The following is an 18,172-nucleotide window of genomic DNA, read 5'->3' on the forward strand; positions in this document are numbered from 1 at the left end:
CCTTGGACATATTATAGGGCAGCAGCTGCTCTCCACGGGATCTGGGATGTCCCAGAGCCAGCTCCCTGTGGAGTGTAAGATACACACTAGGAGGCCTGACTGCATGCACGGCTGTACCTGCACAGGGTAATGCTCTCTGTACTTCCAGAGAGTTTCCAGTTTACACGCCGTTATGGTTTTCCAGTCCCAATCCCACATCCTCACAAGGAGAGAGGGAGAGAGGAGAGAGATGGGTGTTGAGAGGGGGAGAGGACGGCAGGCAGGAAGGAAAATGGGATGGGGAGAAGGAGGGAGGGAGACCCCACTCGACAGTGGAGATGGACCGTGGCATTTCTGTTAGTGTCCACGTGGAGGGCGCTGCTCTCTACCTGTTTAGTGAGGGCGACAAAGATGCTAAGGAAGATGTGGTCTGAGGCCTGTCAGTTGTATCTTCAAGCAAAATCTCACACTCATTCATTTCACCTCATTTCTACTGTGCTCACCCGGCCGGACCACATGCACCCCCACCCAGACCCCTGTGGCTGGCCCACAGCTTCATCCTCACCCCTGCCCTCTTCATTCCCTTCTCCTTGGAGTGGTCCTAGAGCCGCTTAGACTCTAATCTAAACCACTTCAGTGTTCCTCTTGACACTCATTAAAATTAAACAAGATTCCTGAGCAAGTTCCAAGGCCTTTGTGTCACAGCCTTCTCCTCATTAGTCACTACTCTGCAACCACGCTGCACTCCTCTCTCTTCTGAAAATGTTCCCATTTCTCTCCCACCTCCAGGCCTTTGCACCTGTTATTAACCTCTCCAGAATATTCTCGTCCCCTCTCTCTTAGCCTGTCTAGTTCTTACTCATCCTACAGAATTCAGCTTCACCTCTTCAGCGTATCCAGTCCTAACTGCTCATTCACATTTTTATTTCCACATTAGTATTTCCTCAAGGTATCCTGAACTTCAGCCCCCGACCTCAGGTAATTTTCTTATTGTTGTTAAGCTTCAATTTGCCCATGAATACTGAGGGATAGTAATAGTGCTAATTCATAGGATCCTCGAGATTAAATGAGAGAGTACACACAAAGGATTCGGCAGACCCTTGGCCCAGCGCATAGGGCTTCTTCGGCTTGATCTTGCAGAAATCTACCAGGGAATCTTATGGAAACGCAAATTCTCACTGAATAGGTCTCAGGTGTGGCCTGAGTTTTAGAACAGGAAAGTTTTAGAATCAGGTGAAGAATTTGATGGCATGTGAAAACGGGAAAAATAGTTCAAATTTGAGCTCATGAACCCTGAATTAAGGGGTGTGTGTTAGAAAGGAAGTGCAAGAAACATTGTGAAGAGAGAATGGTCAGGTGTTTTGACGGACAGAGCATGGACCAAAAGAGACCGAAGCTTGAGTCCATTTGACTGAGAGAGAACCTGGTGACAATAAAACCAAGCAGGTCAGCAGGAGCAGCTACTTAGGGGGAGAGCATTTTAGACATTTTAAGCCTGAAATGGTGGAGGACAATCAAGTTAAAAAGTCTTCAGACTGCAAAAAACAAAGACAGCTTAAGATAAGTTACCCAGAATTTCAGACCTCCGTGTCTGTCTAAATGACGCCAGCAAAGGTAAAAAGTTCATGGTCCGAGTTACCTCATCGGGACTTTTTGATGACCCCAAGAACCTGTAAAATGCGCAGTCAGTTTTAGTTTTGTGATTGTCGTATTATGAATAGTTTATTTTGGTTGCAAAGACCCATGATTGGCAGAGAAGATACCAATTCACGTACAGACAGCTGCACACAGCCTTCCTCAGCAATACAGTTTTGCTCAGAGCTCCCTGGGGTCAAAGGGTGTACTCCCCAGAGCAGCCTGGAACACCGTGTAGAATAATGGCACATGGTCGATGCTCACAATGAGGGTATATAAGCCACAGCTGAAGCTGCATACAGCACTAGTCACCTGGCTGCACAGGGAACCATTGTGCGGAAATAACGCTTCCTTGTAGAGGAACCATCTAAGTAAAACAAACAAACAAAAATCTGGCCTTCACTAGATGAATTGGTTGAGTGCCAATCTGCCAGCCTAAATGTTTCTGCTTTTTCCAGAAGGCTTTCATTCTTTGTTTCCAATTGCTACCTTATCACTAATGGAAAATCTCATCCTACACCCTAAGTGTGTTTAGCTGGGGTATGCTGAGTGAGTTACCAACAAATGCCATCCCACAGGCCATGTATGTGCCCAGGAAAGCTTTACTGAACAAAACAAAAAACACCTACTTCTCATTCCTTCATATTCCAGAAAAATATGAATAAAACTCCTTTTGCCAATAGTTTATCCTGAATATTTTGTGACAGGAAGGGAGGAAACGGGGAGTTGGAAGGGGTTTCTAATTACTCCTCTCCTGTCTTGCATCCTCTAACTCCACAGGAAGTTAGAAGTAAAGTTGTCTTCAAATATCTGGCAAACACTGTTACCTGCTAACCAGGGTAACCAAGAAATACCTGAATTGTGAAAAACACTCCATTTGTCCTCTCCTGGTGAGCACTCTTGAGACCTCACACTGACTTGCAACTTGCCCCACCTCATCGTGAAGTGGGTGGAGACAGGTCCCAGCCAGCTTTAAATGACCTGGGTTAGAGAAAATCCCAGTCACCCCCGTGCCCAAGGCCTTCCTCCCTTGCCCCACACCACTGTCTTCTAATGTGCCTGCCCCTACCTCTGGATTCTGCAGATGGGGAAGAGTGCAGGTGACAGTGCCAGTCTGTGAGGGGTCTAGGCTCCAAGTCCCTCTGGATCTGCCTCCTCTGCAGTTGCTATTATCGTAGTTAATTGACACATTTATTGAAAGCCTGTTTGTGCATGATGGTGTGTGAAGCTCTGTGCAACATTTATTTGTACTAAAGAAGTTCACTTTTTACTAAAAGTTTATAATGTGACACTATAAACAACATGACAGAACATATTTAGAAACACCCATTTATCTGGGTGCATTCTGGACTGAGTGGTGCCATTTTGTAGAGGATCAATAATTTGGTTTAATTAGTTAGCTTAGTTAGTTTAAAGTGAGAGAGGAGCTTACAGCACTTCCAGCTCACCTGCTCCGGGAAGGGGCCAGGCAGCCTCTGCCTGAGCAGCCCTGTGTCCATCGTCAGACTGTTCTGATGGACTGAATCACACATTTCCGATCGGACAGTTCTGACGTCCTTGATGGTGCTGGAAGGAGCAGGAAGGCAGCATCAAGGACATCTGCCCCCGCCCCCAACCTGACGCACTTCTTTGCTCAAATCCAACTTTGCCCAGCACATTCCACCCCAGGGCCCACCGCCTCAGCTGGAAGGATGCTCATCAGCAGGAGACTCCTACGGGAAGAGCCCTCCTCTCCAACTCCGCTCAGGCCATGCCCTACTCCTTCTGTAGAGGGTTCTCCCTGATGCCCCCAGGACATTGAATATTCATGCCAAGCAGGTTGTTTTTAGTCACCAGGCAGAGTTGTCTTCTCCAGTTGAGCTATGCACTCAGCCAGAGTCAAGTTGGGTGTCTGAAACCGTTTCTTTCAATGTCCTTCTTATTGTTGGTTTTGTTTGTTTGTTTGTTTGTTTGTTTATTGAGACAGAGTCTTGCTCTGTTGCTCAGGCTGAAGTGCAGTGGTGTGATCTTGGCTCACTGCAACCTCTGCCGCCTGTATTCAAGCAATTCTCCTGCCTCAGCCTCCTGAGTAGCTGGAATTACAGGCTCCCGCCACCACGCCCAGCTAATTTTGTAGTTTTAGTAGAGATGCTGGCCAGGCTGGTCTCCTGACCTCAGGTGATGTGCCCACCTCAGCCTCCCAAAGTGCTGGGATTACAGGCTTGAACCACCATGCCCGGCCAATGTCCATTTTATTGTAAACTTAGGTTTGCATTACATAGTTTAATTAGTTGGATTAATTAGTTTAATTTAGTTTAATTAGTATTATTAATAGAAAAGCTGATGAAATATACTGTGAAAGAGAGTTGTTTCTATGAAATGTACATTGACAGCTTTTGAAAAATTGGGTAGGACCAGAGCAAAGTGGTGTGTTTAATCCGGTTGCATCACAGCCTCAGGACCCCTGGGAGGACCTTCTGGCTGCCCTGGGATGTAGAGCATGAGGCTGCAGCCGGCTCCACTCCCCCGCAGCCTGCTGTGCGCGCTGCCTGCTGCTGGCCCTCCAGGCACCGTGCTCACTCAGGTGGCACGCACAGTCTTCAGTTGATCCAAACCACTGGGCTTTGTTGCTGTCTGGCAGGTCATTAGCTGCTGGATTTTGCTTTTTGTGATGATGTATGAAGTAGCATACTACCCAGACCAGGAAAGTAGAACGTGTTAGCTATTTTAAAAGAAGGGAGCTGGAGGTGGTGGCTCACGCCCGTAATCCGAGCAGTTTGGGAGGCCAAGGCGGGCGGATCACCTGAGGTTGGGAGTTCGAGACCACCCTGACCAACATGGAGAAACCCCCGTCTTTACTAAAAATACAAAAAAACTATCCGGGCGTGGTGGCGCGTGCCTGTAATTCCAGCTACTTGGGAGTCTGAGGCAGGAGAATCGCTTGAACCTGGGAGGTGGAGGTTGCAGTGGGCCGAGATCGCACCATTGCACTCCAGCCTGGGCAACAAGAGTGAAACTTCATCTCAAAAAAAAAAAAAAAAAAAAAAGAGAGAGAGATTTAGATTGAGGAATGGGCGGCACAGGTGCTGGGAGGGTGAGAGGATGAAAAGCCATACCCATGAAATCAAGAGATTTCGCAACTGAAGGAAGAAGCTCTTATCTGTAGGGCTAGCGGAGTGAAGGAAGAGGGCTCAGACTTCTAGGGAAAGCTACTGCCTGAGGAGTGCTGGGTGACAGAAGGGGTGCAACCTAGCAGCTGCGGGGACTGCCGCAGAGCCAGCCAGGCAGCGAGGGAGTGGGGCTCACCTGGAACATTCCTGGCACAGGCCGGCTGCTGCTGCCTCCCCTGGGCTGGGACGAGGCTGGGGCCGGGAATGCCAAAGGCAGCGGTGGGCTGGAGCCAGGCGCTGTGGAGGCCCAGTGATAATAGGATGCTGATCTGTAGAGGAAACCAGAAAGTCTCTTCTCCTCTCCTCCCACCTTCCAACCTCCCACCAGTGCCACCTATTGGCAGAACCTACTGGACTGCCAGTCAGTCAGGGAGTCTGGAAAGGGGTCTGCAGAATCCCCCCTTTCGGGTGGAGGGAGCTGGCACACACTCCCCATTCTGTTTTGTGACTTGTGTCTGCTCCCAGCTGAGAAACTTGATAACCAAGCTTGTTAAAGCTATTTCTGAGTAACAGCTGGAGGTGAAGGCCTGAAAGGCCATGGCATGAGACAAAAGCAGACGCTCTAGATCATGGAGGTTGTGTCATGAAAATGCCCAGGCAGCCAAGTCTGGCAATGGACATGTCCTTTCTTAAATGTGTGACCACAGACCTCATATGGCCACTCAACATTGTCCAGCAAGCCTACCTTATGTCCCCCTTGAAATTCCGTTTCCTGCTCCAAAATGAACTGCTTCCTACTTTCTCTGGTGGCCTCACATTCCAACGGTCTGCCTCCAGTATTCGTAACCTGATTTCAGTATGAAAATAGAAGCAATAAAACAAGAGCTATTTTATTTTCTCACCCATATGTCCTGCCTTGCCTTTGAGAACATGCTGCCTCCCAGCTAAAGTCCATCTCTTCTACCCTGGAATCCACTGCCACCTGCTCAAGCATCCTGTTCGTGGAATTAGCCTCTCTCTCCCTATTCTGCATTATCAGTTTTTCCTCGCTTCTGCATCACTGCCATCATCACACAAACAAACATGCTGTAATCAAGAAAAAATGGACCCATGCCACCACCCACGACCACATTACTTTCTTGCTCTTCACAAACTGTGAAAAATTCATCTTATCCTCTGTCTCCACTTTCTCACTTCCTATCCTCTGTTTTTATTTCTTTTTTTTTTTTTTTTTTTTTGAGACGGAGTCTCACTCTGTCGCCCAGGCTGGGGTGCAGTGGCCGGATCTCAGCTCACTGCAAGCTCCGCTTCCCGGGTTTACGCCATTCTCCTGCCTCAGCCTCCCGAGTAGCTGGGACTACAGGTGCCCGCCACCTCACCCAGCTAGTTTTTTTTATTTTTTAGTAGAGACGGGGTTTCACCATGTTAGCCAGGATGGTCTTGATCTCCTAACCTCGTGATCCGCCCGTCTCGGCCTCCCAAAGTGCTGGGATTACAGGCTTGAGCCACCGCGCCTGGCCTTATTTCGTAATTTTTAAACATTGTTTGTTAAGTATAACATATATACAGAAAAGTACACAGTTGTGAGAAACTACTCCCAAGGTCAAAGGAAGAACATTTTCAGGATCCCAGGAGCCCTGCTCTTACCCGCTCCTTGCCTGTGTGCCTGACATTCTACATGTGATCACTATTTGAAAAAATTCGTTTTGCAGGTTTTTCACCTCTATGTAAACATACGTGTGTGTGTGTGTGTGTGTGTGTGTGTTTCTGGATTCTTTCATTCAGTGTTGTGCTTGTGAGATAATTCCATGTAACTGTAACCCATTCATTTTCATTGCTCTACAATAATTTATTGTAAGAATAAATCTCTGTCCATTTTGTGGTTGTTGATAGACACTGGTTTGTTTTCAGCTTAAGAGTATTATGGTTAATTTTACTGTTGAGTGTTTTTAATATGTCTTGAATACACATGCACACCTATTACTTCTGGATTCATACCTAAGAGTGAAATTGCTGAGTCATGGGGTACAGACAGGCACACTGAATGTGAGTAGATGACGCCATAGAGTTTTCCAAAGTGCTCGTACCAATTTATATTCCTACCAGCAGTATATGTCTGGAGATTGCTCCAAATGCACTCCAAAACGTGGCATTGTGAGTCCTCTGAATTTGACCCATGGGTTAGCATCTCAACGTGACTTTAATTTGCGTCTCCTGATAATAATCAAACTGAAAAGTATCTTTCATTCTTCTTTTTCCTCACCCCCGATCCAGTCCATCAGCAAGTCCTGTCTGCTCCACCTCCAAAACATATCCCAAATCCGACCACTCTTTGCCGCCCCCGCTGATAACACCCTTTCCAAACACCAACTCAGTTACCCTTCTCCAGTGAACTGGTGTCCCCCTTCACCCTTCCCCACAGCGTACACACCATACAGCAGCCATAGCGATGTGTTTTTTTGTTTTGTTTTGTTTTGTTTTCTTTTTTTTGTTTGTTTCTTGAGACAGTCTCACTCTGTCACCCAGGCTGGAGTGCAGTGGCACAATCTCGGCTCACTGCAACCTCTGTCTCCAGGGTCAGGCAATTCCCATGCCTCAGCCTCCCAAGTAGCTGAGACTACAGGCACACACCACCACACCCGGCTAATTTTTGTAGTTTTAGTAGACATGGGGTTTCACCATGTTGGCCAGGCTGGTCTTGAACTCCCGACCTCAGGTGATCCACCGGCCTCCCAAAGTGCTGGGATTACAGGTGTGAGCCACGGTGTCTAGCCCACAGCGATCTTTCTATCACTTCACTGCTCTCTTTAAAACTCCCTAGGGACTTCTTGCTGCAATTAAATGAAGTACAAACTGCTGACAGGCATGTGACAAGGCCCCTGCTGTGCAGCCTCCAAGTCTCCCTGCTCTCCCGCTGGCTCCTGCGAGTCCAGCAGCTCTGTCTGGCCATCCTCTGTCTCTGAGGCAGGCCCTGGCTGCTGCCCCATCAAGGACCCTGCATTTGCTGGCTCACTGCCCTTTCACTCCCCCAGGGCTTCACATACCTCATCCCTCTCCAATCAGGATGGGACTCCAACATCACTCCTAAAACACACAGCTCTTCCCCTTCCAACAGACACCCCCATCTACTTACTCTGAGTGATTTTCTCTTTGGCCATTTGAAATTCTATTCGTCCATATGTTTTATTATTCTTCTCATCACCTTTACTACAGGGTGAGCGCCATGAAGCAAGGAGTACAGGAAAAGGCCTATAACATGGAAGGCACTCAAAAGGCCTCTGACTGAAGAATGCTGGCAGATTTGTACCATCTTCAGAAGCTACTTCAGTTTGTATTGGCTTTTCAGTTGGACTAGCCAATACAGACTGCTCATAAGTTCCTGTGGGATGTCATAGTGTTATTTTATATAGACGAAAAGACACAATATAAGTTCCCCTCCTCCAAATACCGTATTTGTAAAACTTCTACATATTTGGAATTTTTAAAATATTAACTTTTATTCCCTATTACACATACTATTAAAGATAAAATAGAAAACCCAAATATGCACGAAGGAGAAAGTATAAATCACCTTCCTGCCACTCAGAAATGAAAATATTGGCTGGTTATGGTGGCTCACACCTATAATCCCAGCACTTTGGGAGGCCAAGGCAGGAGGATTGCTTGAGGTCAGGAGTTTGAGACCAGCCTGAGCCACACAGCAAGACCTCATCTCTACAAAAGAGAAAAGAAATTAGCCAGTTGTGGTGGTGCATTCATGTAGTCTCAGCTACTTGAGAGGCTGAGGTGGGAGGATCTCTTGAGGCTGCAGTGAGCCGAGACCATGCCAGTGCACTCCAGCCTAGGGCACAAGCATGATGCTGAGAAAGAAAAGAAAAGGAAAGGAGAGGAGAGGAGAGGAGAGGAGAGGAGAGGAGAGGAGAGGAGAGAAGAGGAAGAGAAGGGAAAGGGAGGGGAGGGGAGGAAAGAGAGAGAAAGAAAAAAAAGAAAAGGAAAGAAAGAAAGAAAAGGGAAGGAGAGAAGGAGGGAGAGAAGGAAGGGGAAAGAGAAAGAAGGAAAGGGAAGGAAGGAAGGAAGGAAGGAAGGAAGGAAGGAAGGAAGGAAGGAAGGAAGGAAGGAAGGAAAAGAGAATAAAAATCTTGCACCTAAGAAATAATTAAAAGTTATATTTTGTTGCTTATCTGTGTAAACTTATTTAATGTTTTAATATATTACATTAAAATAGAATCAATATTGGATACCAGTTTGTATCCTTTTTTAATAACATATCACAAACATATATGCATAATAATATATATAGTTCTTCATTTTTAATGACCACATAATATACCAATATATGGATTATCCTTTTCTTTTTGAGTAATTTTCTATTTCTGAAATCATAAGTTATATATATTTGCTGTAATAAATAATGCTATGATAAACATATTAAGAACTAAATCTTAACTGGCTCCACTGGCACACGTCTGCAGTCCCAGCTACTCAGGAGGCTGAGGCAGGAGGATTACTTAAGCCAAAGAGTTCAAGGCTACAGTGAGCTATGATTGTACCACTGCACTCCAGTCTGGGTGAAAGAGCGAGACCACTATCTATAGGGAAAAAACAAAACAAAACAAAACAAACAAACAAAAAACACTAAATCTTTGCAGCAAGCCTTAATTATTTCTTAAAAATAAATACCTGAAAGTGAAACTGCTGGATTCAAAGGCAAGCAGGCTTTCAAAGTTTTTTATTATATAATGTCAAACTGGTCATTCTGATGACTATGAAGAGCGCTGTAACATCTCAGGTTTCTGATACAAATGCTCAGGAAGTCAGTGAGGTCAATAAAGGTGACAAAGGTTGAGCGTGGGGCAAATCCCCTGAGATTTAGGAAGAGCTCTTAATAGTGGCTCCTCTGAATGTAAAGGGCATCATTCTCAGAAGTGTTCTAATTTCTTCCCTTGTTACTTTATTGTATCCGCCTTCATAATAAGCTTTATTAAATCTATTAAGTAGCAGTAGTTCATTAGTGATGAAACAAAATTGTAAGAGCAGCTTCATCAGAGACTTGATTTGAACCAAAATTATAAGGAGAGTAGACATAAGCTCCTCAAAACACTTCACAAAAGTCTGACCAATGAGAAGTGGTGAAGAAGCAAACTTAGAAAAATTAGGAGCAGCAGCCCCTACATTGGAGAGTTATGATTTTTTTCTTTGTCTTTCTAAACATATTACATTTATCCAATAGCACTTAGTGCTAAGCCCTCAGGGGATAAAAGAAAGATGACAGCTCCTCCCTGCCAGGTGCTGGAAAATTCCGTCGAGATGCACAAACAAGCTTGGCAGCGCGATGAGGCCAGCACTCCAGGGCACTCGCACATTCCTTCCCAACACAGTGGAACCACACACTCGGCACAGAGCGGGCGATCCTGGGTGTTTGTTGAATAGAAGCAAGAACGGACGCCTGGTATGTGACAAGGCCCTATGCTAGGCAAGACAGATACAAAGACACAGTCCCTGCTCTCCAAAATTTCAGTCTAATGGAAAAGAAAGACCAAAACATTATTAGAAGTCAGTGTGCTGTGTCCTAGTGGTGGTCACTTTGAGGTCCTTTGGTGACACAGAGCAATCTCATATGCAGAATGGTACAGGGGAAGCAGCAATGCCATGCTATTGATGTTTGAAGGAGGAGGACATCAGGGAGTGTGGAATCAGGAAAGTTTTTGTGAAAATAGTGGCCTTTGAGCTGGGCCACAAATGATGCCCAATACTTTGTCAGGAGAAATGATATTCTGTAAGGAAAAGATAGCAATGTGAACAAAACCAGACTGGGGAGGCCATTGGACTGGTCTGTGCCTGTGTCTGTGCAGCAATGCTGGTGATCAGTCTCCACAAAGCAATGGAATTGCTGATGTTATTGACAGCACATAATTAGATTTATTCCCAACACTTGAAAGAGGTGTTTGGTGTCAGAGTAAATCCTCGCATATATACTTTTTAAAGTACCACAACTTATTTTCCTGTATTTCTGACTTTTGAGTCTGTCTTTGCATTGTTCAGTCCTTGGGATACTTGGCAATATCAGTAAGTAGATCAATAAAATAATAAACCACTAGTCTGCTTAATCAATACATTCATGGAGTTCAATTTTAAAGACTCATCACCAACAACTTCATAAGGAGAGAATCACAAAACTCACACGGCGTGTTGGCCATATGGCTCCACTTTATTTAAAAGTATTGGCAGAATAAATGATGGGTGTCATGGGGGTAATGATATTATTGATCTCTTTATTTCACATTCAGTAGTCTCTGAGTCATGGTACCACCCCAAGTTATACTTAGAAGAACAGAAAGAAGCTTCTTCTACTTATCATTGATTCAAGTGCTTGAAATCAGCTCTATGGTATATCAACCCCCAGCACAGCTGTGAATAGCTTTGAATTTGAATCATTTTGAACATAATATGAAATAAGGGGCCTATTTTTAGGTTCTACTTAATTATCTCCAATAATCAAGCATAAATCTTGGTATTTTTCCACTCAGTATTTCTCCTCTCTCCTGCCTCTCCTTCCCTCTGAGGTATGGTGAGCACACAGGCATGTTCAGGCACAGGGAGAGGAGCTGGGTCATGGATGTGGTGGACAGTGTAATTAGTCACATGTGCTATGGCTATGGGAAGAGGAGAGCTGGAAGAAAGATCTAGAGCAGTCAGTTCAATCCTGTTTGGAACAAAGAAGCATCAATAAGGACCTGTCTGCAAGGAATGGTGCCCCAAACCCTCGCTGCTTGTTGGCCTTTCCTGTGGTGTCTTCCTTTGCCAGCCTCTAACCTCCCCAAATTTCAGTAATGTGTTAGCACTTCACACCTTAGAGGAAACAGAAGCCCACATTTATCTCCCATTCACCTGACCTTTAGCCAGTGTGGGAACTTAGAGCCGATGTTTGCTTTGACCGAATATCAACACACTGTAATTATTATTTCTAAACACTAAAAATAACCATGGGAATGGTAAGCAGAATGCTTGCCGAGCAAGGACAAAAGGGAAGATGGGTAAGGTCAACTTAATAAAAAATTCAAAAGTGGCTTATTGTGGTACTTTCCCAAATAGCCTTTTTTTTTTTTTTTTTTTTTTTCTAGAAAGCCACAGGCAGTTACAGGATCAGGATTTTGTGACCCAATTTGGATTGGATTGGGTAGGTGGGTGGGTAAGGGAAGCTCCCACAATCTCTTAAATAGTTTTCACATCATGAAGTGTATATTCTAGGGTATAAATGTATTTTGCATTTATTCAGCAGATTGCTATTAGACTGATTTTAAAAGTATTCCTCAGACAGGTAAGCTAATATTTTCTTGATGACTCAGCAGAACTAAAGAACCAGGATCACTTCCTACTGAATGATTTTAAAACAGCTTTTCCCCCCTAGGGTACTGCTCATACACAAGAGGATATATGTGTGGAATAGAGAGAGCCCTGCAAACTGTCAGAACAGATGCAAGGGGGTTGGGAGGGAGAAGCTGATTCAATTGGTATGTAAACGTTTGTTAGGATAAAATCACATGGAGATTCACTCTTCAAAGCTCACAATGAGCCCTGATTGCAGAAGGACAGGGCCTGCTGAGCTCTGCCTGGCTAAGGTTTTGTCAGCACTTTCATTGTGATCTTAAATTTCCACAGCTCATAACTCAGCTGTAGAAAAAGTCTCAGAGACTACAAGACTAACAAGACTCGAAAACTCCAAAAACTTTTGGTTTTTTTTTTTTTTTAAGATGAAGTCTCACTCTGTCGCCTGGTCGGGAGTACAGTGGCGTGATCTTGGCTCACTGCAACTGCCACCTCCTGGGTTCAAGGGATTCTCCTGCCTCAGCCTCCCGAGTAGCAGGGATTACAGGCACGCACCACCACACCCAGCTAATGTTTGTATTTTTAGTAGAGATGGGGTTTCACCATGTTGGCCAGGCTGGTCTGAAACTCCTGACCTCAAGTGATATGCCCACCTTGGCCTCCCAAAGTGCTAGGATTACAGGTGTGAGCCACCGCACCTGGCCAACATCCAAAAACTTTTTTTTTTTTTTTTGAGACGGAGTCTGCTCTGTCGCCCAGGCTGGAGTGTGGTGGCATGATCTCAGCTCACTGCAAGCTCCCCCTCCCGGGTTCACACCATTCTCCTGCCTCAGCCTCCCGAGTAGCTGGGACTATAGGCGCCCGCCACCATGCCTGGCTAATTTTTTTGTATTTTTAGTAGAGATGGGGTTTCACAGTGTTAGCCAGGATGGTCTCGATCTCCTGACCTCGTGATCCGCCCGCCTCAGCCTCCCAAAGTGCTGGGATTACAGGCGTGAGCCACCGCGCCCGGCCCCAAAAACTTTTTAAACATCCATAGTATTACTGGTTCAAAGGCTTGGGCAATTCGACGGGGCATGAACTTCCTTACGCTAGGGTTGAAAAGTGGGAGTTACCAGCACAGAGCCTTCAATGAAGGGGCACCTCCAGATATTTGTCATCTAAAACATTGAGTTACAATTCGTATTTTTAAAAAAAAATCTAAAATATATCCTCCATGATGTAAATAGAAAACAGATATTTTTAACAAAGATCCTTGGAATAAATGATTGAATAAGTAATTGCAAAACACTTTGTCACATCTTTTTAAAGAAATCAACATAGAAAAGCTGTTATAAAAACTATGTGAAGTAAGTTTTAATTTTTTTTTTCAATGTTTTGTGAACACAGGAGATCTTTCTTTCAAATTCACTTTGCCCAGGAAGTTTGATAGCAAAGGGAGTGAGTATTGAACCTTTAAGAATGAGTGCAGTGATTTCAAGTGTACCAGTGCTTGGAGGGGAGATTGGATAAGAGCAGGTCAGGGAGTCAGGGAAGTGTGAGGTCTCAGGCCCTGTGCTGTAGCATAGCCAAACCAGGGACAGGAGGGGATGATGTGAACTTGATCCTGAAACCCAAGGGTCCTGAAAAATCCCTCCTTGTTCTCATCCAGCTACACGCCTCCCAAACACAGCCTGCAGTGTCTTCATCAAGACCTGAAGGAAATCTTCATTATTTACTGTATATTACAAAATATAATAACGTATCACATTATTACAATAAACATGGAGTGGGCACCTATCCATGGCAGGTGCTGACTTGGATACTAGAAAGTGAGCATCACTAAGACCATTCACCCCTGAAGGGCTTACAGCCTCATAAGGGGGAGCAGCATATGAATAAGTACTAAAGTGGTCCCGGGTAGGCCCAGAGGTCAGTGGACACCCAAAGACAGAAGTGACCGGTTCCACCTGGAGAGGGTGAGAAAGGCTTCGCACACACTGTATCTCAAGCTGAGTTGATAGTTGAAGCAGGGAAAAATAGAAGAGATAACCTAGGGAGAGCTTGTTGGAGGAGAAGGCCAAGGGCAGAACTGGTAAAGGGAACCACCATTTAAGGGGCTATATTGGAGAAAGAGCCAGAGAAGGAAATAAGAGAGAGGTGGGCGTATTGGAATCATGTCTATTCCTTAACAATCCTGCAATAGGAAGAGCATGGGGATGGGGAGTTTCCGAAGAAATGCCCTTGAGGGACCAGTGAAGATGAGAGCTGAAAAGAGCCTGATGGGTCTGACAATTCAGAGACCACAGGGGCACACAGCAGAACACATCGGTGCAAAGTCTAGCAAAGAAATGAAGAATGCAAATTAGAGGAGAAGGCATCACGGTAGCAAGGGTGGAATTTCTAGCCTATAAAGAAGAAAATAAAACTAGTGAAGTGGCCAGAGCACACATTTTAGGACAGAGACATAAACCGAATGCAGACTGATGAAGCTGTGAAAAGTTGGGCATGGGAGATGCAGCAGGAGCACTTTCCTGCCTTGTCCAGCAGTTTGCAGTAACAAGGGTGATGCCCCCAGCAACCAGCAACCGGTGGAGTTGCAACCAGGGCCTGGGGTCCGAGCTCCATCCCACCGGGAAAGGACCTCAGTGTGGAGGAATTCCATCGCCAATGATCTCTGATGTCTTCACAAAGCGTGTGGCCTTGAGTGTGTGACTTCATGACACTGAGCCTCGGCTTTTCTGATTGGAAAATAATTTTAATGATCTAAATTGCAGTGTTGTGTTAGAACAGAATAAAATAAACAATGTAAAGCGCCTAAGCCATCTGACAATGGAGCGTGCACTACCTGCCCATGTCCTCCTCTGGTCTCCTCCTTGCCTGCCTCCGATGGAGAAGGGGAAGAGCGCCCTCCGCCTGTCTAAATTTATCAGAAAAGAGTTCCTCATTCGCATTCTGTTTCTCTCCTAAATGGATGTAGACCTATTTAAACTCGTTTCACCTAACCTTGAGGTGAAACATTACCTCGTCCTCCCCAAGGTCTTGGTCTGGGCTGAGCTCCTCGCCCTCTAAAGCCAGAGCTGACTGCACCTACTGGCTCCTGTCCTCTCACCCAGGCTGCCCCCAGGGCCTGAAACCTCACGAATCTTCCAGCAAACAGCACTTAGACTTTGCTCTGTCCACTCACCTATATTTTTAGCACAAAATACTTTTAGCCTTGACATTTTTGAAGATAAAAATATTTATGAGGAAATACGATACATTTTCTTCTTTTTTAAAAAAAAATATAATTTTTTTTTAAGTTCCAGCATACATGTGCAGGATGTGCAGGTTTGTTACATAGGTAACAATGTGTGCCATGGTGGTTTGCTGCACCTGTCAACCTATCACCTAGGTATTAAGCCCCTCATGCGTTAGTTCTTTTCCCTGATGTGATCCCCCACACCCTCCCCTGACAGGCCCCAGTGTGTGTTGCTCCCCACCATGTGTCCACGTGTTCTCATTGTTCAGCTCCCACTTATAAGTGAGAATGTGCGGTGTTTGGTTTTCTGTTCCTATATTAGTTTGCTGAGAATAATGGTATCCAGCTTCATCCATGACCCTGCAAAGGACGTAATCTCATTCCTCTTTATGGCTGCATAGTATTCCATGGTGTATATGTACCGCATTTTCTTTATCCGTTCTATCATTAATGGGCATTTGGGTTGATTCCATATCTTTGCTATTGTGAATAGTGCTGCAGGGAACATACATGTGCATGTATCTTTGCAATAGAATGATTTATATTCCTTTGGGTATATACCTAGTAATGGGATTGCTGGGTCAAATGGTATTTCTGGTTCTAGGTCTTTGAGGAATCACCACACTGTCTTCCACATGGTTGAACTAACTTACATACCTACCAACAGTGTAAAAGCATTCCTATTTCTCTGCAACCTCGCCAGTATCTGTTGTTTCTTGACTTTTTAATAATCATCATTGTGACTGGCATGAGGTGGTATCACATTGTGGTATTGATTTGCATTTCTCCAATGATCAATGATGTTGAGGCATTTTTTATGTTTATTGGCCACATGTGTGTCTTTATTTGAGAAGTGCCTGTTCATGTTCTTTGCCGCTTTTTAATGGGGTTGTTTGTTTTTTTCTTGTAAATTTGCTTAAGTTCTTTGCAGATTCTAGATATTAGACCTTTGTCAGATGGATAGACATCAACTTCACACCATTAGATGTAAAAACTAATCTTTTTCTCACAGGCTCATCTGTAGCATATGTGTGGAGATATTTCCTACAGTTCTGGGAAAGTATAGGATTCCTAAAACTGGTGGCCATACTTTCATGATATTAGAGGCAGTCTGGGCTGAGCGCATAGCATTAATTCCAATAAATGAGTCATCAAAAGTTATTATATTTCTTTCTTTTCTCATCTCTCACTCTCTCTCTCTCTCTCTGTCTCTACCTCTCTCCTCACACCCCTCGCCATACACATACACACACACACACACAGAGACAGGGAACCACAAATATACCTGGTGTAACAGGCACAGACTTTCTCAAGTTGTAACCCGATATTTGCGAGTTACAATGTCTGATGACAATGGCACTTGTCCCCGCCACCACCACCACCTGGAGAATGAAAGAAGTCTGCAGGTTGCCTCCTCCAGTGAGTTTTGAGGCTCTCAATGGAAACTTGAGTCAAAAAACCCACCACTTAGTAACTTTCACCTGTGGTTCATTCCTCTACTTCTCTGCATCTGCTTCCTTATCAAAGGAGTGGAGATAGTAACCCATACATCATAGGCAGGCATCTGGGAGAATTTGCTGAGACAATGTGAAGGGTGGATGCTCTGTCTCATACCTGGTATTGGCAGGTACCCAAGAAGTATCTTTTCCTCTTTGTCACATAGAGAATATTTAGCTCTGATGTGTCAGTACAGATTTCACAGCAACAGACCATTTACAATCCACAGTATCCACCTTACATTCAAGGCAGCACTAGCAAATAAACTCAGAAAATGAGTGAGGAATACATCACTGCTTTTTCCCTTAGGGAGCAACAGAAGAAAGAGGGAAGGAGGGAAACAGGGGAGAGAGAAAGGGAGGAAGGAAGAAGGAAAGGAAAAGAGAGAAGGAGGAAGGAAAAGACCTGAACAACCTGAGATAGGAAAAGTCAGAAGAAAACCCAGAACCCCGTAAGTTGGTTTTGCCTGCATGTCCTGAGGCTGCCTTGGTGTTCCCTCCCTTGCCACTTGTCAGGACATCTACAGGCTATGCCTGCACCTTGCGAATACAGGAAAAAATATGAACAGTAATCTGATATTATCAGACCCCAGAAAGGCACTTCTGGAAACGCTAATGAGATTTTCTTCAACCTTTTTTAATTTAGTGAGTTCTAGGAGAAGATCACACCTCTCCTAACACTTATAAAGAGAATTTGTGAGGAAGATTGTGTGCAACTAATACCTATTCGATGCTTGAGGCAACCTGTTGCCATGGTACCAATCAGATGCTGTCTTCGTGGGGGAATAGAAATTAAAACGAACAGGGCTTGAGTACAAATGTTTTTATTTGTCCCCATGAACAGTGTGAATGTTTGGAAGAGGAGCTCTGGTCTTGTTGTTATTTTCCGGTTTTGAAACAAGACTACATTAACATGTGTAGAATATGAAATAGTACAGTGAACTTAGAGAAACAAAGAACCCCCCAAAGAAGTGCATTATTCTTATAAATTTACACTATCAAAGGATGTGGAAATGCCAAAAAAGCACATTCTTAATGGTCAGAGTCAGCAGTGTCATCTCAGAGCCAAGGAGAGCTGTCGGTGGCTAATAACAAGCAAATGCAGGATTGGTCTGAATGCTAACTGGCTGTTTTTATGGCCTTAGAATTCTGATCCTATGTTAAGAGCTATAAAATATCCATTGTGCTTTGGGGAACATCTGTGCATCTGGGTCTCATAATAGAAGAAATATTGAAAATCAAGAGAAGTATCTTGCTAGGAGAAAAACAAGAGTACGATTAACATGAAATTCAGGAAAGTGGTTGCCTGTGGGGATGAGGTGTGGGGAGGAAGAAGTTTCATAGACACTGGTAATGTTTAATTTCTTAAGTGCAAGTGCATTTTATTCTGCTCAAAACTGCACATAGACATTGCCTATACTCACAAT

General features: G+C 44.6%; 1 protein-coding gene across 4 annotated transcripts in view; it reads left to right on the top strand.

Annotated features, from left to right (window-relative positions):
• The window catches only part of XKR4 (XK related 4), a 427,714-nt gene that overhangs the window by 256,943 nt on the left and 152,599 nt on the right, over positions 1–18,172 (top strand). Inside the window, exon 3 of one of the 4 annotated variants that reach the window (XM_073999988.1) lies at positions 7,917–10,058. The exons of the other annotated variants lie outside the window; for them this stretch is intronic. Within the exon in view, the coding sequence (XP_073856089.1) occupies positions 7,917–7,921 (5 nt within the window). The 3' untranslated portion in view covers positions 7,922–10,058. Of the gene's footprint in view, positions 1–7,916; positions 10,059–18,172 lie in introns of those variants that run through there. 4 annotated transcript variants of the gene reach the window in all.

This window comes from Macaca fascicularis, chromosome 8 (genome assembly GCF_037993035.2).
Source record: "Macaca fascicularis isolate 582-1 chromosome 8, T2T-MFA8v1.1".
NCBI classification, from domain to species: domain Eukaryota; kingdom Metazoa; phylum Chordata; class Mammalia; order Primates; family Cercopithecidae; genus Macaca; species Macaca fascicularis.